Genomic DNA, 21413 nt, shown 5'->3' with positions numbered 1-21413 from the left:
CATGGTTTTCCACATTAATATCTATGGGGGGGGGGGGGGCACATTTTTTCTTATGTGAATGGGGGGGGGGGGGGGGGGGCGCATTTTTAAATCTCGCACTGGGAGCCAAATTGGCTAGAAACAGCCCTGGCACTGCAGCCAAAATGCTGGTTTATTGGTTAATGCTATTTTAACTATGAAGCTGGCAAACACTGATGAAAGGGATTTCACATATCTGTAGTTTAAGGCTTTTGTTACCATAAGACCCCAAATTACAAAATAAAAAAAATAAAAAAATAAAAATATATATAAATAAGTAATAATAATAATAATGTTTAAATCCACAACGTACACCTTTTAATGCTATTATTATTATTATTTAATAACTACATATTGAAATGTAATGGTTTGGATGATTATACCTCTTACATATTACACAATTTATTCAAGGGAGTCTTTCTTTGACAGACGGGAGTGTACTAGCATGCCCCCAAGAGCTGCAGATACATCACATTTGCTGAAACAACCTGGGTTTATTTCATGGGTCCAAACATAAAAAAAAAAAAAAAAGTCCTGATTAAATTAGTTAGAAGTTCAGGGATTTTAAATCCGTCACTCGCACAGCAAACAATCGCCCTGACGCCTCATTTCACTAATATTGATGTTCCAGCTATTTTAGTGAAGCAGATATGGACATTTTAGCTCCTATAAGCAGGAAAGGGGAAGGGTGCCGGAGATCCCTTATATAAATGCTTATATTTCTTTTCAAAACCGCAGATTAAAAAAAATTAATTTAAAGAGGTAAGCAACACGACCGCACACACGTTCTCCAACAAGCAGTACAAATATTCTGTTCCTGAGCAGTAATGGAATATATACCATTATAAATATTTGCCCATGTCACAGTATGTGACTAAGTGGTTATATTAGCATTCAGAGAAGGATGTGAGCTTCTAGGACCATTGACCTAGGGATTAGCAGGATCTTCGTACAATAGAACCGTAAGTGAAAACAAATACCAGGATATTTCCTGAAAGACAATTAGATGAGTTATAGATAGACCATCACGGTGGGCATTTATCAAAGTGGAGAGAGAGAGAGAGAGAGAGAGAGAGAGAGAGAGAGAGAGAGAGAGAGAGAGAGAGAGAGAGAGAGAGAGAGAGAGAGAGAGAGAGAGAGAGAGAGAGAGTTCCAACCCATCAGCTTCTAACTCATTTTTCAAACACAGCCCTAACATGACACGGTACCCATTCACAGCATAGGGAGAGGTATCGCAGAGATGGTCTCATCTCCTAGTGCCGCCTCCGCACCCCGATGATGCCGCGGTCTCCGCCCCTGATGGCAACCCAACCCGGCAATTTGCCAAGTCAGGAAGCCAGTTCTCAGGGTCCAATGCCGGATCGCACCAGGAAAGGATCCATTTCCAATTCCCGGGTGCGACCAGGTATTAGCAATCCGAAAGAAGCATTAGCTAGCAGAACAGGGAATCTGGCTGTAGATGTGTGGGCCCCACATTAGCCACTACCACACCTGACCGCATTGGCATTTAGCTACAATGGATGTAAAATGTGAGCCCTAAAAGCCCATTTTGCAAGGTAAAATCTACCTGCCGCTATCTGTACATGTATACACAGGAATTCTAGAGAACACACTTCATTAACATGGTTAATAGACTTCCATAACTACTACTGCAGACAGTGCTTTATAAATAAAATAGCAGCAATACTAGTACAGGTTGAGTATCCCATATCAAAATATTCCGAAATACAGACTTTTCAATGAGAGTGAGATAGTGAAACCTTTGTTTTTTCTTGGCTCAATGTACACAAACTTTTTTAATACACAAAGTTATAAAAAATATTGTATTAAATGACCTTCAGGCTGTGTGTATAAGGTGTATATGAAACATAAATGCATTCTGTGCTTAGACTTAGGTCACATCACCATGATATCTCAGTCTGGTATGCAATTATTCCAAAATACGGAAAAATCAGATATCCAAAATACTGCTGGTCCCAAGCATTTTGGATAAGGGATACTCAACCTGTAGTATAAATCTAGTGCCGCCAATATAAATAATCTTTATGAAAATGATAAAGTCAGATGTCATGTCCGGCATGATTAAGGACCGCTTGGTGACTAATTATAGTTTACAGTAAAAGAGGGTACTCACGGAGCGATCGCTGCTTAAAATCTAAGCAATCTGACTGCGCTGAGCGAGGGGGAGAGATGTGTGCTGAGCGGTTCGCTCAGCACACATCTCTCATTAGATCTGCCCGTGAATACGTGAATAAGACATACAGGGCTGGATGCAATGACATCCGAGTCGGTTGCCTTTAAGGGGAAATAACTTACAAGGGATGGTTTTTGCCTTGTAAGTGATTTTCTAAATAAAATAAAAATACGAGTTCGGCCAGCATCCCGCATGGCCCGCAAACTTTGGCGTCATTACATTACATCCGGCCCACAGTCTCTGAGAGACACATTACTTGGGGAGTGGCACTGCTACAGTGTCTGCTGGATTATATCCCATAAACCGCTCTGTGGGGCCTTTTTATCAAGAAGGTTTTCAGAAAATGATGTTGATAATTGTATGAATGCTTGTTATTTGCTAATCAGCAATCCCCATTATCATTTGCGGTCTGACCCTAAAGGGGGGGCAGGGCTGTCTTTTCGTATGGGCTCAATGGGCTCTTGCCCAAGGGCCCCAGGAGTAAAAGGGCCCTAGGCTGATAGCTGAGGATCCCCTATTTCCAGGGGTACCAGATTTTTTAAAATCGGCCCTGGGGAACCGGAGATATCTGACTTCAAAGCAGTGGTCCCCATCCTAGCCTGATAATTGTTCTTCCCAGCCAGATATCTCGGGTTCTGTCTGACTTTTTCATGATGGTATATTCCAAAAACTGAGACTCTCACCTTTTCGGTGGACACTGGCAGCTGGTCTCTACTATGCCCAGAACCAGAAATATCAGCCTTCCAGCAGCTGGTCCCTGCTCCAGCTCCACATGCCCAATATGCAGGTTTATATTTTCATCGGTGGATTACTCTGGCTCCTGAACGCTGATCCCCAAGTCCCCAGTACCTACTGAAAGGTGAGACTCTCTAACTTTTTATCCCATTCAAAGCTAAGAAATCTATTTTCAGGAACTTGAGATATCTGCAGTCAAGCAAGCCTCCCTTCCACCAGAAAATTATGACTATTAAGCCCACTCCACTATCCACTCCTCCCCTACGTATTAAACATCCCCTACTACCCTGGAAGCCATGTACCAGGGCCCTTTCATTCAGCCCAATGTACCCTTCTACAGTTTAGTGGTCTCCCTCCGCCCCATCTGTGCAGTAAAGGAGTAATTAGCAGAAATTATTTCTCCAGGTCCTACATGCTGAGGGACAGATAGAACACCCCCTACCGCCCGCGGGACATCAAAGCTGCCGCTGACAGCACCCCTACTGCTGGAGGATGGGTAGGGGCCCCAGTGCATTGCTATGCCCAGGGGCTCACACTGCTGTTAAGACGGCTCTGAGGGGGGGTACTCACGGAGCGATAATCTAAGCAATCTGACTAGATTGCTTAGATTTTCAGCAAGATCTCTCTGTGTGTACCCCCCACAGCTATAGCGATGCGCGGCGCTATCGCTGCTGCTAGATTGGCCTGCATGCAGGCTCAATCTAGCAGGTAGCTCATTTCACCCGCTGGGTGAAATGAGCGCCCATCTCCCGTCCCCCCACACACGCTCAGCACACATCTCTCCCCTGATCTGCCGGTGAGTACTGGCCTTAACTGTGCAAGACACCTCCAATGTGTCCGGCATCTTACTGGCAGCGGCAACTGTTATCACTACCACTGTCCCTACCAGTTACATGTAGTGTATGGCGGGATATTTAAAAAAAAAAAAAAAAGATTTTAAACCTACCGGTAAATCTTTTTCTCCTAGTCCGTAGAGGATGCTGGGGACTCCGTAAGGACCATGGGGTATATAGATGGGCTCCGCAGGAGACATGGGCACTATAAAGAACTTTAGATGGGTGTGCACCGGCTCCTCCCTCTATGCCCCTCCTCCAGACCTCAGTTAGAGAACTGTGCCCAGAGGAGACTGACAGTACGAGGAAAGGATTTTGTTAATCTAAGGGCGAGATACATACCAGCCCACACCATCCACACCGTATAACCTGGAATATACGCAACCAATCAACAGTATGAACAAAAACAGCATCAGCCAAAGACTGATCTCAACTGTAACATAACCCTTATGTAAGCAATAACTATATACAAGCCTTGCAGAAATACGTCCGCACTGGGACGGGCGCCCAGCATCCTCTACGGACTAGGAGAAAAAGATTTACCGGTAGGTTTAAAATCTTATTTTCTCTTACGTCCTAGAGGATGCTGGGGACTCCGTAAGGACCATGTGGATTATACCAAAGCTCCAGAACGGGCGGGAGAGTGCAGACGACTCTGCAGCACCGATTGACCAAACATGAGGTCCTCATCAGCAATCTTGTCGAATTTTGCAAAAGTGTTTCAACCCGACCAAGTCGCCGCTCGGCAAAGCTGTAATGCCGAGACGCCTCGGGCAGCCGCCCAAGAAGAGCCCACCTTCCTAGTGGAATGGGCCTTAACCGAATTTGGTAACGGCAATCCAGCCGTAGAATGAGCCTGCTGAATCGTGTTACAGATCCAGCGAGCAATAGTCTGCTTAGAAGCAGGAGCGCCAACCTTGTTGGCTGCATACAGGATAAACAGTGCCTCTGTTTTACTAATCCGAGCCGTCCTGGCTACATACATTTTTAAGGCCCTGACTACATCCAGGGACTTGGAATCCTCCAAGTCACCCGTAGCCACAGGTACCACAATAGGTTGGTTCATATGAAACGATGAAACCACTTTAGGCAAAAATTGAGGACGAGTCCTTAATTCCGCTCTATCCACATGGAAAATCAGATAGGGGCTTTTGTGAGACAAAGCCGCCAATTCGGGCACCCGCCTTGCAGATGCCAAGGCCAACAACATGACCACCTTCCAAGTGAGAAATTTTAATTCAACCGTTTGAAGAGGTTCAAACCAGTGAGATTTTAGGAACTGTAACACCACGTTAAGGTCCCATGGTGCCACTGGAGGCACAAAAGGAGGCTGTATGTGCAGCACTCCCTTTACAAAAGTCTGGACTTCTGGGAGAGAAGCCAATTCCTTCTGAAAGGAAATTGATAAGGCCGAAATCTTGCCCTTAATGGAGCCCAATTTTAGGCCCATATCCACTCCTGTCTGTAGAAAGTGGAGAAAATGGCCCAGATGGAATTCCTCAGTAGGAGCATTCTTGGCTTCACACCAAGATACATACTTTCTCCAGATACGGTGATAATGTTTCGCAGTCACCTCCTTCCTAGCCTTTATCAGAGTAGGGATGACTTCTTCCGGAATGCCTTTCCCAGCTAGGATTCGGTGTTCAACCGCCATGCCGTCAAACGTAACCACGGTAAGTCTTGGAACACACAGGGCCCCTGTTGCAACAGGTCCTCTCTGAGAGGAAGAGGCCACGGATCTTCTGTGAGCATTTCCTGAAGAACTGAATACCAGGCCCTTCGAGGCCAATCGGGAACAATGAGTGTTGTCCGCACGCTTTTTAGTCTTATGATTCTCAATATCTTTGAGATGAGTGGAAGAGGAGGGAACACATAGACTGACTGAAACACCCACGGTGTCACCAGGGCGTCTACTGCTACTGCCTGAGGGTCCCTTGACCTGGCACAATACCTCCGAAGCTTCTTGTTGAGGCGTGACGCCATCATGTCTATTTGAGGAAGTCCCCAAAGACTTGTTATCTCTGCAAAAACTTCTTGATGAAGTCCCCACTCTCCTGGATGGAGATAGTGTCTGCTGAGGAAGTCTGCTTCCCAGTTGTCCACTCCCGGAATGAAGACTGCTGCCAACGCGCTTATGTGATTTTCCGCCCAGCGAAGAATCCTGGTGGCTTCCGCCATTGCCGCTCTGCTCCTTGTCCCGCCTTGGCGGTTTACATGAGCCACGGCTGTGACGTTGTCTGATTGAATCAGAACCGGTAGGTCGCGAAGAAGATTCTCCGCTTGACATAGGCCGTTGTATATGGCCCTCAATTCCAGTACTTTGATGTGTAGACAAGCCTCCTGGCTTGACCATAGTCCCTGAAAGTTTTTTCCTTGTGTGACTGCTCTCCATCCTCGGAGGCTCGCATCCGTGGTCACCAGAACCCAGTCCTGAATGCCGAACCTGCGACCCTCTAGAAGGTGAGCACTCTGCAGCCACCACAGGAGAGACACCCTGGCCCTGGGGGACAGGCTTATTTTCTGATGAATTTGAAGATGGGACCCGGACCACTTGTCCAGAAGGTCCCACTGAAACATCCTTGCATGAAACCTGCCGAAGGGGATGGCCTCGTAGGTCGCCACCATTTTCCCCAGTACTCGAGTGCATTGAAGGACTGACACTCTTTTCGGTTTTAACAGGTTTCTGATCATGTTCTGGAGTTCCTGGGCTTTTCCATTGGGAGAAAAACCCTCTTTTGTTCTGTGTCCAGAATCATGCCTAAGAAAGATAGCCGAGTTGTTGGAACCAACTGTGACTTTGGTAGATTCAGAATCTAGCCATGTTGCTGCAGCACTCTCAGGGAGAGCGCCACGCTTTTCAGCAACTGATCTCTCGATCTCGCTTTTATCAGGAGATCGTCCAAGTACGGGATAATTGTGACTCCCTGCCGGCGCAGGAGCACCATCATTTCTGCCATTACTTTGGTGAAAATCCAACAAAAGTCCGAAAACTGGAACAGAAGCGCCTAATGTAGTGGCAGGTATTAGAGAAATACATTCCAAGTGAATTTTTCATTCAGTCCTTTGGATGACAGTGTATCAAGTAAAAAGATCCATTTAAATTCACATTTAGATAGTGCTGTGTGTCAATCGCCGCCTCTCACTGGGCTGGGAATGTGATCGATGATCTTATACCGCAAACTGGATAGCGGGTGGCCCTTTTGTTTGAAATGGCGTGCTACCGGTTGGTCTACCGGTTTGCCGTCGAGTGATGCTTTGATGGCCGATCGGCGTAACGCCATCCTATCCCTGAGGTTTCTGATGGTCTGTCCCACATACAACAAGCCACATGGGCAGATGATGATATACACAATAAATGATGTCCTGCACGTCAGTACGTGTCTAATTTTATATTGCCGACTAGTATATGGATTATTAAAGTTGTGGCCAGTTTCAAGGTATTTGCATGTGGTGCAGGATGCACACCGATAGCACCCTGGTTTTTTAACTTGTGTGGAAGGGGCATGTGGGATTGAAGTGATATTGGTTTTCACCAAGAAGTCCCTGAGATTGGGTCCCCTCTTGTAACTAGGCATCAGAGAGGTGCTTTTAAAGCAAGGCAATTCTTTGTCACCCGACACAATGGGCCACAGACCTTTGGTAGCACGTGGGATAACTTTGCTGGCAGTCGTGAACCGGGTTACAAAAGGAATCCGAGATTGCAACGGTTGTCGAGGTATTTTATAGAGCAGCTGTTCTCTAGGAATGTTGAGTACTTCGTCCCTAGAGTGCATGAGGTCCCGTAATCTGTAGCCTCTATGGGCAAACTTGTGGATCATGTGGTCCAACGTCGTTACTAGGGTGGCTCGGTCATTCGAAATGCGTGCTGCCCTGAGCATTTGTGATCTGGGTAACCCGCGTATTAGTGCAGGAGGATGACAGCTGCTGTGGTGCAGCAGCGTATTGCGGTCTGTAGGCTTTGAAACAGCTTGGTGTGTATACAATTCTCCTTAATCTCAATAGTGACGTCCAGATAATTGATACTTGTGGTGCTCATCTGATACGTGAATTTAATAGGTGAATCAACTGTATTTATATACTCTATAAGAGTGGTTAATTCCTTCTCTGTTCCAGACCAGAGGATCAGCAGGTCGTCTATATACTGTGTATATAGCACTATTTTGTTCACTATCTCATAGGATGAAAATAAGAAATAGTCTTCCTGCTGAAACATATATACATTGGCGAACGATGGGGCCACTGAGGACCCCATCGCACACCCGGTGGTCTGGATGAAATACTGACCATTGTGCATAAAATAATTTTGTGTTAAGGTTTTTGACAACAGTGAAAGAAACAGAGGGATGGGAATAGCATCAAAGTGATGTCGAAACAGAAACAGTTCCATGGCTGCTAAGCCACTGTCGTGAGGAATCACCGTGTAAAGATTTTTGACGTCTAGAGTGCATAACAACGTATTGGTCGGTACTGTTTTGATGAGGTTCAGTTTATTGAGAAGTTGTGTAGTGTCTTTGAGGAACGTGGACTGTTCCATGATATATGGCTGAATCAACTGGTCGAGAAACTGTGAAATTGGTTGAAGGAGTGACCCCCTTGCTGAAACAATGGGTCGGGGGGGAGGATCCACCGGATTTTTGTGAAGTTTGGGAATTGTGTATAGCACCGGAGTAATGGGAAAATCAGTAATTAAGGAGTTGTAGATTTTTTTTGTCAAAATGTCCTGCAAGATGAGCTTCCAAAAGGACGTTATCCAGGTCACGTTTGAATCCCGCCGTGGGATTCTGGGATAACTGTTGGTAAGTGGTACGATCTTGAAGAAGCAGATCAATATTGGGAGATATAATTGTGTGGAGTCCTGGATGACGATGCCTCCGCCCTTATCGGCGGGGCGAAAGATGACATCCTGGTATTGTGACAAGTCCCGTAAGGCTTTTTGTTCAGCTCGAGTCAAGTTGGTATGAACTGTAGGTTGAGCTGCGTGGAATTTCGTGACTGCTGTGTCCAGCAGACGATTGAATGTCTTTAATGAAGCATTTGATGAGGTGGGATCAAAGGACGTTTTTTTTATGCACAGATGGTACTTTGTGAACAATTGATACATTGTCGCGTTGATGTTGGAAAAATTCTTTGGTTTTTAGAGATCTATGTAGCCCATATAGATCTAATCTTCCAATCCAGTTCCCGGTGGGAATGGGTGGGTACAAAGGATAATCCTTTGTTCAAGACATTTAATTCTGTAGTAGAAAAATTGCGGGATGACAAATTAAACGTTACTTCCTCCCTTTGTCGATGGGAGGCTTGGAAGATCCTTTGGTTTTGGTCCCCACGTCGCGTTCTTCCCGGTCGCGCATGTCGACTTTTGAACGTGTGGCCCTGACTAAAGGGACCGTCCGTACTGTCTGAGGATCTTCTGAGTCAGCGACTAAAAAAATCACTATTGGACTGCGAACGGTTCCTCCTAGATGGTGGATTCCTATCTTTCCAGGTGATTCGGGATCCGGAACGGAACAATGAATCAGTTCCATTCAGCCACCGGTACACCCTCTGATCTTCATAGTCGGATTGTACCGTAACTAATTTTTTTTTGTTTAAATTTTAGAAGGTCTTGTCTACTCTGTATGTGTTGCACTGTTGGTCCAACCGGTCCCATTGTGCTTGGAGCCTTTTATCATCCAATTGAGATTTAAATTTTAAAGTGGCTGCCGCAAGTTTGGACCTGGTGTCAGATAGTATAGTACGTGCCTCTTCGATCACCAGCAGCATCAAATCTGAGCTGCACTTGTTGAGTATAGATACCCATTTTCGGCAGAAGTCGGCACTATTGCGGCCAATAGTTGGCATATTTCTTATTCTAAAGCCGCGTGGTATCATTTTTGCACGAAAATAGTCCGATAGTGATGTTCCATGTAGGAGCATCACTCGACGGCAAACCGGTAGACCAACCGGTAGCACGCCATTTCATACAAAAGGGCCACCCGCTATCCAGTTTGCGGTATAAGATCATCGATCACATTCCGAGCCCAGTGAGAGGCGGCGATTGACACACAGCACTATCTAAATGTGAATCTAAATGGATCTTTTTACTTGATACACTGTCACCCAAAGGACTGAATGAAAAATTCACTTGGAATGTATTTCTCTAATACCTGCCACTACATTAGGCGCTTCTGTTCCAGTTTTCGGACTTTTGTTTCTCTCCCCCCTCCCCCTTCCATTTTCCTCTTTTCCTGCCGTTCCCACCTCCTTTTTCGTTGTGATGTAACCGTTTGGAATCCAATTTAAAACCCAGTAACTATATTTCAGCCCACCAATATACCATATACTTTTTTAAATAACATCTAGTTTATTATTTCATCTGATCACATGTCGTTCTATTTATTTCTTCATGTTGCTATGGTAATGTTTGGGCTTTGTCCTTCACATTGGTTACTCTCCAGCTGATTATAAGTAACTTTTAATTTTTATTGATGCTCTTAACTCTTTTCACTTTTACACACTAGTCGCCTGCCTCTGGGTGTCATACGCATGTTTCTTGCATGCCTGATTTCACAGGCTTCAACCTTTTCACAGCTCACTGTCGGGTTTCCCCGGCGCCTGTCAGCGCAACCGTTGCCTAGCAACGGACACGTCATCTATGCGCCGCCCGTGTGACGCACCCGGAAGTCCCGGACACAGACGGGAACACCTGCTCCTGCACACTTTTGAAAAGGTGAGTGCTTCATGCTTTGGTTCTTTTATTATTTATGTTCTCACTGCACATGGGTATTCTTACCTGAGGAAAAGGCTTGATGCCTTGAAACGTCGTAAGCCTGCCATGTCTTTTTATTGCCATGAACACGTTTGTCCTGTTTGCACCATGATTTGAATACAAGCTTTAACAAAGACCTTGGAGTGCCACCTCTTTTCCTTTGCCGCACACACCTGAGCCACAGGTGGGGAAGGATATGCTACTGTATGATTTCCAGGAGGGCACCCAGGCATTTATTCTGCTACATTGAGTGCCGGATGTGTTCACTAGTAAGGATAGATTAGATAGATTAGATAGATTAGATAGATTAGATAGATTAGATAGATTAGATAGATAGTGTGAGGATACTGGGTTCAAAATCACTCAGTCACGGTGGTAGATGAAAACCAATAGTGGTTTATTGAGCAGATGGAATTATAAACAACAGCTCAGCACACTTCTGTGATCCAATTCTACACGACAATTCCCTCCTGGAGCTCCTGACAGAACATTACTTCTTAGTCAGTCTCCTGCCTCTCTCTCTCTCCCTGTCTCACGTCCCCTCTTTGCTATTATCAAACCTTTGTCTTTCCTACAATAAGGCGACACCCCCAGAACAGTTTCACATGTACAGGCATGTCCCCTAGGCCACAATAGATGTTAACTAAAGTAACCTTACTTAATCTGATTGTGTGGCCTGGAATCCATTGTGTGGGGAAGAATGAGGGGGGGTGTATGGCCTGACATCTGAGACTGGCTGTATCTTCCCAGACAGAGCAAATACATAGGTTATCTGATCGTCACATGGGGAAACATTATTTTACAAACTATAGCAGAATAACCATTACATTCATATATATACATTGAAAACATAACTGTACCCTTGTAACAATAATATCATACAATATAATACAATATTGCCTAACATATAACTAATAACATATTGGCAATTGGTGAAGTCCATGTGTAGGACCAGGGCTAGGAAAGTAACCACGTGTCTTTTACCACTGAGCGACACGACGCGCCAGCTGTGTCATCACATGTCGTCACATTACCTTCCCCTACTTTCTCGCCCTGTGTCCTAAGTAGCTGAAGCTTGCTGAGCGCAGTGATGCTCTCCTACATCAGACAGTCTGTGCCCCGTCATAATAATGACTGGCAGGTTTCTCTTGTGGGTCTGGTGGTTTTTGTGAATAGCATTGTACAGTTTGTACGGAGACCACCTGCGTCCCAGGTCCAAAGTCTGTGGTAATTGTCATGAGGCTTGTGTGGGAATTTCTTTCCCCGGTCTGGTGGGTGTGTGGCCCACAGTGCATAACTCAATACAGTCTTACCAGGGTCCGGTGGAAACGTGATCAGCAGTCCATAGTTCTTGTATTTCCCCCCGGTGTCCCATCTAAATACATTAATCAAGGTCCCCTTTGTAGACAGCCGCCGGGTTGGGGTAACAGCATGTGCAACTGTGTAATTCCATAAGTCCAATAACTGCACCTGGGGACCTAATAATTCCCCTACACCCAACTGGGTAACCTCACATTTCAGATAGTCACAATTTTCCTCCATAAACAAAATCTGATCTCTGGGGCCCTCACTCTCCCTCCCCAACCATGTATTCCCTGGGAACCCCACTTCCATCACCTCTGGTGCATCAGGACAGTGGCTTCCCTCCCCCAAACATGAACCACGGGTATGGTAATTGTCAGGGCACAATGGGGATTCCTTCATGCCAGAAGTTTCTTCTGTGCTATCCTGGGTAAATGCTTCCTCCAGCCTGGCTAGCTGGGTAACTTGTGGGATCCTACTCTGAGTCTTGTATGCTTTGGCCTGGAGTACAATCTGCTCAGCTTCCTTGTGTGTATCCACCAACTCGACCATCGTTGTACTGGAACATGGATGTAGGTTCACCGGGACAGTGGCATTACCTTCTCCATTCACTGCTACATGTACTGGCTGACCACCATTGTCCTGGTTAGAGTCAGTCATTTCACCTTGCACACAATGCCAGCCCAAAACACATTCAGGTGCCCTAGAGTAGAGCAACATGTTCCCTTCCAGTTCCTGAGCTGATGCTATTTTCACCAGGTCTGATCCCTGGATTTTCTCTGAGTCACAGGGAAGATTCTGGCATTCAGACTGCAGCTCCTTACCATCAAGTTCACTGAATGAGAACAGACCTCCAGAATCTTCTGGGAGAGATACAATTGCTGGAGATACACTGGGCCCTTCCTGAACATCCTTTTCTGATAAAATAACTGGGGCAGCCATGAACATAGCTTCACAATAGGCCTCCCTCAGCCGAATATGCTGATCAGCCTGAAGTGAGACACTGTCTGCACTAGCCATGCTTATAGTTGGGACATTACCACCTACTGCTGCCCTCGCAGAGATCTCCTCTTCCACCTCTGCCAATGGGAAGGCATAGTGCATCTTCTCCTGGGGTGTTTGGATGACAGACCCCACTCCCTTCTCATTTTCAGTAGCCTCCCCCAAACACAACACTGTAAATGGTTCAGTAGCCAGGACTGGTTGGTGCTCACCTGAAGGATTCCCTTGGAGGCTCTGTTGCTGAAGTGGTGGTCGGGTGATAGTGGCAACTTCTTCCTCAATGTCTCGCTGGCACTCTGGGATGGTTTCTATATCCTCCAAGCCTGCAAATGGCCAGTTGTAACACAGCTCAGGCCGGTCACTGAGTGTTTCACTGTGACATTCCCCCAGGGAGAAGAGAACGGGTTGCAGACAGCGCTTCCTTGCATCCACCTGGTCAAGGTCATCCTTTTCCAGTGTAACATCCTGGGCAGACAGTTCTTGACACTCTCTCACCAAGTCCTCATCCTCCATCTCAGCAAAAGGGAAGTTGTAGTGCAGTTCCTCCTGGGGTGCCTGGATTGTGCTCACTGCTGTCTTCACTTCAACGTGTGCTTCCTTCCATATAGACCACTGGGCAACTTCTTCCCTTGGGTATGGGAGAAGCTGTTGCAGGTGGTGCCTTTCCACATCCACCCTGTAACACTGGCCTCGCCATGCTGGGGTATCCAGGGGCCCCCGATCCAATGCCACTTCTTCTGGCTCTGTCCGGGAAGGCAATTTACTCTGCACTTGCTCTTCCGTCTCTGTATATTGTATCCTTTGTGTCATTTGGGCCACTGTGGCGATCACTTCCTCCCTGAATTCCTCAAACTCTGGCTCCCCCAGCAGATTCCATGTGGCTGCTTCACTTCTGCAGTGCATGAACGCATTCCCCAGATGACACAACTTGTCCTGTATGCTGGATACTCTCCACCTGCGGATTTCCCACTGAGCTTCATTCCAGTACTCCCAAATGTACTGCATTTTGGTAACTATAAATAAAAGATCCGGCTTCTCAGCCTGCCGATATGCTGACAAACTTCCAACCACAAGCTCCACTGCCCTGGTTCCATTACTGGTCTCCTCCGCTGAGGCCTCGACCATATCCTCCTCTTCCTCCTTATCACAAGGGTGCTCAACGTCCCATTGAGCCAGTTTTCCAATTAGGGATTCCTTGGTATCCACTGTATTAAACTCAATCCGTCTTGCTCGACAGAGGTCCTGTAGTTGATCCTTCTTGCTGTAACGGTAGCATAGCGGGGCAGAATCCATTGCCTGCTGTGGTTTATACCTTTCTGCTGGTGTCTTGAGTGATCCCACTGCTGCCGCCAAATGTGAGGATACTGGGTTCAAAATCACTCAGTCACGGTGGTAGATGAAAACCAACAGTGGTTTATTGAGCAGATGGAATTATAAACAACAGCTCAGCACACTTCTGTGATCCAATTCTACACGACAATTCCCTCCTGGAGCTCCTGACAGAACATTACTTCTTAGTCAGTCTCCTGCCTCTCTCTCTCTCCCTGTCTCACGTCCCCTCTTTGCTATTATCAAACCTTTGTCTTTCCTACAATAAGGCGACACCCCCAGAACAGTTTCACATGTACAGTCATGTCCCCTAGGCCACAATAGATGTTAACTAAAGTAACCTTACTTAATCTGATTGTGTGGCCTGGAATCCATTGTGTGGGGAAGAATGAGGGGGGGTGTATGGCCTGACATCTGAGACTGGCTGTATCTTCCCAGACAGAGCAAATACATAGGTTATCTGATCGTCACATGGGGAAACATTATTTTACAAACTATAGCAGAATAACCATTACATTCATATATATACATTGAAAACATAACTGTACCCTTGTAACAATAATATCATACAATATAATACAATATTGCCTAACATATAACTAATAACATATTGGCAATTGGTGAAGTCCATGTGTAGGACCAGGGCTAGGAAAGTAACCACGTGTCTGTTACCACTGAGCGACACGACGCGCCAGCTGTGTCATCACAGATAGATAGATAGATAGATAGATAGACACAAACACTCACTGCGCCAATTAAAAGTGGCCCCCCCCTCTTTTTTGCCCTCTGTCACAGTGTTCAGCAGGGGAGAGTCCGGGGAGCCAGCTTCTCTGCAGTGTGCTGTGGAGAAAATGGCGCTGGTTAGTGCTGGAGGATCAAGCTCCGCCCCCTCAGCGGCAGGCTTCGGTCCCGCTCAAATTTCCAATACTGGCGGGGGATTATATAATATACTGCCTCCGCAGAGTGTGAGAGTATATATATATATATATATATATATATATATATATATATATATATATATATATATATATATATATATATATATATATATATATATATATATATATATATATATATATATATATATATATATATTTTAATTAGACCGTCCCTAGAGGTTTATTATTGCTGCCCAGGGCGCCCCCCCTGCACCCTTCAGTGCCTGCTGTGTGTGTAGTGTGTGGGAGCAATGGCGCGCAGCGTTACCTCAGAGAAGATCTGAAGTCTTCTGCCGCCTTTGAAGTCTTCTTTCTTCTTATACTCACCCGGCTTCTATCTTCCGGCTCTCTGAGGAGGACGACGGCGCGGCTCCGGGACGTACGGCGAGGGTGAGACCTGCGTTCCGACCCTCTGGAGCTAATGGTGTCCAGTAGCCTAAGAAGCAGAGCCTATCATTTAAGTAGGGCTGCTTCTCTCCCCTCAGTCCCACGATGCAGGGAGCCTGTTGCCAGCAGTGCTCCCTGAAAATAAAAAACCTAACAAAATTATTTTTCAGAGAAACTCAGGAGAGCTCCCCTGTAGTGCACCCAGTCTCCTCTGGGCACAGGATCTAACTGAGATCTGGAGGAGGGGCATAGAGGGAGGAGCCAGTGCACACCTATCTAAAGTTCTTTATAGTGCCCATGTCTCCTGCGGAGCCCGTCTATACCCCATGGTCCTTACGGAGTCCCCAGCATCCTCTAGGACGTAAGAGAAAAAAAAAGTCCATTGCAATAGGGACAGTTAATAATTGTGGTAGAGCTGTGATTAATACATATAGGCCTCTGTTTATTGTAATTGTCACTATTGCTGCACACATTGCTGATGAAATGGGAGAACACTAGGCCTGATTCACATGTGGTTGGAGGTGCTATTGCTGCTTCTTACATAGAAGCAGCAGTGATAGCATCAATATGGTAATGCAGCCGGGGGGCGTCACTCCTGCTGCATTACCGATCAAAGCTGCGTCCTAGGATGCAGTATCGGATCATCTCTGACACCATCGGCCGGCTGTGTGACCCTTGGGGTTGCACCAGCCTACTACCACAGGCGTTACCAGAAGGCCAGGAAATCTCAGCCCTCATCCCTCGCCCGCAACAGCGGCGACACACCTCCACACCCTCCAAACAGCTGCAGGCTGTCAATCACTGACCGTCTGCTGCCGTCCTGCGTCCTAAGACATATTAATGCAGAGCAGGTCCTCCTTAGCATGCGCAATGTACCGATAATCTGTACTTTGCAGCGCAGGACGCCACTCCAACCACATCTGCATAACCCTCACTGTACCCCCCAAAAAATTATATATATGTGGGGTAGGGAGGGTGGTATAGTAACATTAGGAATATTATATGCCCCCTTTGTCCCCTTGTACTGTATAGTAAAAAGATCAGAAGTCACTGGAGCTCGGGGGCTTGTATCAATATCATCATGAAAGCCCCGTCTGTTGGGTACATATGTAGTAATAATCCCAGCAGCGGTGCGATTATGAACAATCCAGGTCACAGCCAGAATAATCGTTTAATATTAACACTCCAACTAAGATTGAAACAATTCTACAGGGGCAGCACATACAAAGAGAAGCCCTTTGAATGTATTCCTGTCACAATGGAGGAGTCCTTCATATTTTTGCTTGTTAGAGCTTGGTACATAGGCTGGCTTACTATACTATCCCTTTATACCTGGACACTAATGAATTACACAGGTCCTGTGGCTGGCTGACTGCAAGTCTGCATTTCCCCTGGATATAATCAGCCAGAGAACCTGTGAAATTCATGAGTGTCCCAGTTTAAAGGGATGATATGGTAAGCCTACTCATTGCGCCAATTAAGCATATTACTTGATGTATTAGGGAATGAGCCCCCTCCTCTATAGTGCATACAGTAGCGTGGTCACTATGTGCAGTTATCACTGCAATCAATAGCATGTGTTGCAATTAGCACAGCCCAGATGAACTTTAAGGGGTGTACACACGAAGAGACTAGGGGGGTAATAATGAGTTGATCGCAGCAGCAAGTTTGTTAGCAGTTGGGCACAACCATGTGCACTGCAGAGGGGGCAGATATAACATTTGCAGAGAGTTAGATTTGGGTGGGTTATTTTGTTTCTGTGCAGGGTAAATACTGGCTGCTTTATTTTTACACTGTCATTTAGATCTCAGTTTGAATACACCCCACCCAAATCTAAGGGTGTGTACACGGTGAGATCCTTGCTATGCCCGATTTTTACTTGCGATTTCCCCTGAACTCCCCAGAGCCCAGATAGCACAGATTTTGACTAACTTTTCTTGAGATATGGACTATGTGTGCTTACGATTTTGGCTTATGTGAGATGTCATTGACATGTGAGATGAACTAGATAGTACACCGATCTAGCAGGGATTGACTTGCCTGCACAGTCTATCTTTTCTTGCGATGCCGACCTGGCGGGACCGCGCATCGGGATCGCAAGGTGACTTTCACCTTGCGATCTGCACTAACTTTTCTTGAGATTTTGACTATATAGTCAAAATCTCAAGAAAATATCTCACCGTGTGTACACACCCTAACTCTCTCTCTGCACATGTTATATCTGTCCTCCCTGCAGTGCACATGGTTTTGCCCAACTGCTAACAAATTTGCTGCTGCGATCAACTCAGAATTAGGCCCTAGATTGCTTGGAAATCAAGTACGGATCTCTCAGTGTGTATGCCCCGAAGCAGTAGTGATGTGCGTCCCCACACGCCACTATCGCTGGTACTAGATTGTGTGTAAGACCCAGGTTTTTCCACTGATTAAGTTTAAACCATGCAGACTGATAGAGAAGAAAGCTATATTTAAAGAAATATAAGTTGCCGTAAGAAAGAGTCACTCTGGAATTCGTATTATCGCAGATCAGAGACACAGCAGACTCTGCTGCTCAGAGACCATCAACAACATCCAAAGACAGGTAGAGAAGGTAAACCCACGCAACAACTTCTCCCATCACTCAGGTCAGCACAAGTCAATCCTCCTGCCCATCCCAAAGACTAATCATTACAAAAACCTAGTCACGCAGAGATTAGTATAATTGCACCAGTGATAACTATACACTCCTGCCTTCTCAGGTCAGTGGTCATCTGATAAAGATTGTTTCACAAAGTTATTTTCCTGTGTAACCACATTATCCTATATAATAAAAAGGCCAACGCTGCTCCTCACCTCTATGGATCAAATTCAAGTGTTTTGCTTGCCGGCAGCCAGTAGATGGCGCCCGACAAAGCAATTCAAGTGTTAATCTATTTGGGCGCACACATAATGGTTATGTTGTTCCGTTATTATGACAGGCTGGTAACTAGTTTAGAAAGAAACTGGATAAACACGAAGATGAAATTAAACATTTGCTCTGGGTTAGGACTAAATTGTAACAGGGACCACCAGTACCATAACCGCATCCTGGAACAGGCGCTTGATCTAAGCATTTTGGTAGAAGTTACTAGCTAAAAATATACAAAGCTTTCAGGGGGGGGAAAAAAAAAAGTTTGCATATAAAAAAGGCCAAAATATTTTACACCAACGAAATAAAATATTTAGCAGACAAACCCCTGTGCCCAACTAAACAACAACATTGGGGCAAACATTTGTAGCTTCACTCATACATAATGAATCATTCTGTGGCTCAGTGGCCTGTAGTAATACTCACCATTGGCACAGTTGTGGTTTGATAAAGTAGCCATGTAGCAATCACTGGATCATCAGACAGTGCACTCTCCAGGTGCAACACTCAGAGACAAGATTTCAATCTGAACATACTGCTCCCTCACCTGCTGAGAGGGAAGTTACACACTTACACATAGTCTATAGTTTCAGGGGACTCCTCCCTTTAATTAGGTTACACACACCTTCTATTCAGAGCAGTATCACTCCTCACTCTGTGCCATTGCTGTATGTCCCATTCAGCTTTCAAAGCAATCACTTTTATTCACTGCAGGTCATCTGCAGAGCGTACACAATGCAGGTTGTGGAATACCTTGGTTTTTTACCCAATTGCCTCAGTGGTTTATCTAATGTACATAAAGATACAAATCTACAATCTGCACTTCTTTGCAAACATAATATGCATCAATGCAGTGAGAGGAGGGATAGTACATAGGTGTAAATGTGCCCCCAATTGATGCAATGCATGACAAAGGTATCCTATGCGCCAGCTTCAGGGGCAAATGCAGGATTTGTGTGTGTGTGTGTGTATATATATATATATATATATATATATATATATATATACTGTGAGGAGGTAGGGCTCCAATCACAGTGTAGAGAGGGAGATAAAGCTGTATACATCTCAGAAAGAAATGGGGTGTTGGCGGGTGTTCTGTGGTTACGCAAGATGTGGCCTGACAGTGTTAGTGGAAGCTAAAGTACACAATATTGTCTGTCTATGTCTGGACATTGCTATAATAAATGATAAAAGGCGTATTTAGCATGTAAAATACAATTAAATTCACTGTAAATACAACATGAAAGCACTAACTTCCATGAAAAACAAATATCCATTGTCTGTCCATTTAACAGATGGGAGGCATTCAAGTTGTCGGCTTCTGGGATCCCGCAGGTCAAGATACCGACGCCGGAATCTCGATACCCGGTGAGATTCCGACCCCCCGCCCAGAATCCCCACTGGACCACCACCCGATGGGGAATATAACCCTGTGGCGACCAAAGTGAGCCCGAGAGGGGACACGCTACACTCGCCACCAGTATTCCGGCTGTTGGGATCCCAGCGTCGGTCTCCTGACCGCCGGGATCACGACAGCTGGGATATCAGACTGAATCCTGATAGTAGTGTTAGTGGGAGGGAAGAAAACATACTCAGCCAATCAGAACTGGCTGCTTTTGTCGTCATCATCATCTTCTTCTTCAGATACTAATTTGCACCAGGTGCTGAGCAATGGATGCATGAGCATGAATGAACATGGATGCACTGTACTCAGTCAATGCTTGCATGCCCCCTGTATATACCCTGTTCTGAATCTCTAAGCATAAAGAAGTGTAAGTGCAAAATGCTTCCAAATCCACCCAGGTAACTTACATTATTGAGATCTTCGGCTGAATTCCCAGTCATGGGCCATCTGTGTGAGGTTTGTATGTTCCCCCACACTAACATGGGTTTCCTGTGGGTGTTCTGGTTTCCTCACACACTTCACAAACATACTAGCAAGATAATTAGATTCTGACAGACTTGCAATGAAAAAAATAATATTTAGTTTAATATGTTTTTTTATTGATCTCTTCTACAAATGCGCCCCAGAGCTAGCGATAGCAGTACAGGTAACACAATGATAGTAAGCAGGCTCCCTCATGGGGAACCCTTTCCTGGAGATGGCGAATGTTCGTAGCAAGCAGTCACATACGACATTTATGTTTTTTTACATGACTAAAAAAAAATTCAGAGTCTTTTAAAGACGTGTTTGGACAGTTTTTATGGAATGTACCTAAAGAACTATCGATGCTCTCTCAAAACAATTATAAAATACCCTTCCATTAGCAATTAACAAATAAAACATACATAAACACCTATGACCTGTGTTGCAACACGCTAAGTACATGCTACTGGGCATAGTGTGTGGTGGTAAAAATCAAAAACATTTATATAATTTTTATAAAGAGAGAGAAAAAAAACAGACTGTTTTGTATATAGCTAAAATGTCTGCATTTACTGAGTGTCTAAACTTAGATGTATTTACATGTCTTACATTTGAGAGGGGGCTGTTTAGCTAACAGACCAGGCAGCAGGCCTTTTGTCTTCTATTGTCTGCACACCATGGCCAGTTAAGCAGGGTGTTCAGGTTATACCACATGGAAACTAAGGTCATACTCCGGCTAAGAGGAAATACAAAAAATTCCTGCATAGTACTAGACCTCCCTCCGGAACCATAACTACACACGTATAACACATGAGTATATACAGCCGACTTTCACAACCTCAGTCTGCAAGGCACACTAACAGTCCAGGTTTTAGTGATATCCATGCTTGAGCACAGGTGACTTAATTAGTACCTCAGTTATTTTGATTTAACCATCTGTGCTGAAGCCTGGATATTACTAACACCTGCACTGTTAGTGTGGCTTGAGGACCGAGATTGGGTATACAGAAATGCATATATTAACACCATGGGCGAGATGTAATACAGTGCGCGGTGGCCGGAGCTCCGAGATTCCGGATGAATTTGTACGTTTGTTTTAAAGCGCCATTCATTTACCAGGCAACCTGGTTTTGTCTTGTAAATGTTTGCTGCTATAAAAAAACGCTTGAGTTTCTG

General features: G+C 45.3%; 1 protein-coding gene across 5 annotated transcripts in view; it reads right to left on the bottom strand.

Annotated features, from left to right (window-relative positions):
• NIPAL4 (NIPA like domain containing 4) overlaps positions 1-21072 on the bottom strand; it is a 36830-nt gene extending 15758 nt beyond the window's left edge. The window contains exons 1-3 of one of the 5 annotated variants that reach the window (XM_063928380.1): positions 20183-21072; positions 18996-19157; positions 18797-18917 (exon numbers count right to left, since the gene is read on the bottom strand). In XM_063928380.1, coding sequence (XP_063784450.1) covers positions 18797-18830 — 34 coding nt within the window. In that variant the 5' untranslated portion in view covers positions 18831-18917; positions 18996-19157; positions 20183-21072. Of the gene's footprint in view, positions 1-18796; positions 18921-18995; positions 19158-19624; positions 19849-20182 lie in introns of those variants that run through there. The other 4 variants (XM_063928381.1, XM_063928379.1, XM_063928382.1 and 1 more) reach the window with 4 other exon arrangements.
• Between the last annotated feature and the right edge of the window lie 341 nt (positions 21073-21413).

The sequence above is a fragment of the Pseudophryne corroboree genome, chromosome 6, assembly GCF_028390025.1.
Source record: "Pseudophryne corroboree isolate aPseCor3 chromosome 6, aPseCor3.hap2, whole genome shotgun sequence".
Taxonomy (NCBI): Eukaryota; Metazoa; Chordata; class Amphibia; order Anura; family Myobatrachidae; genus Pseudophryne; species Pseudophryne corroboree.
Note: the sequence above shows the minus strand (reverse complement) of the source record. Positions and strands in the feature narration are given on the sequence as shown.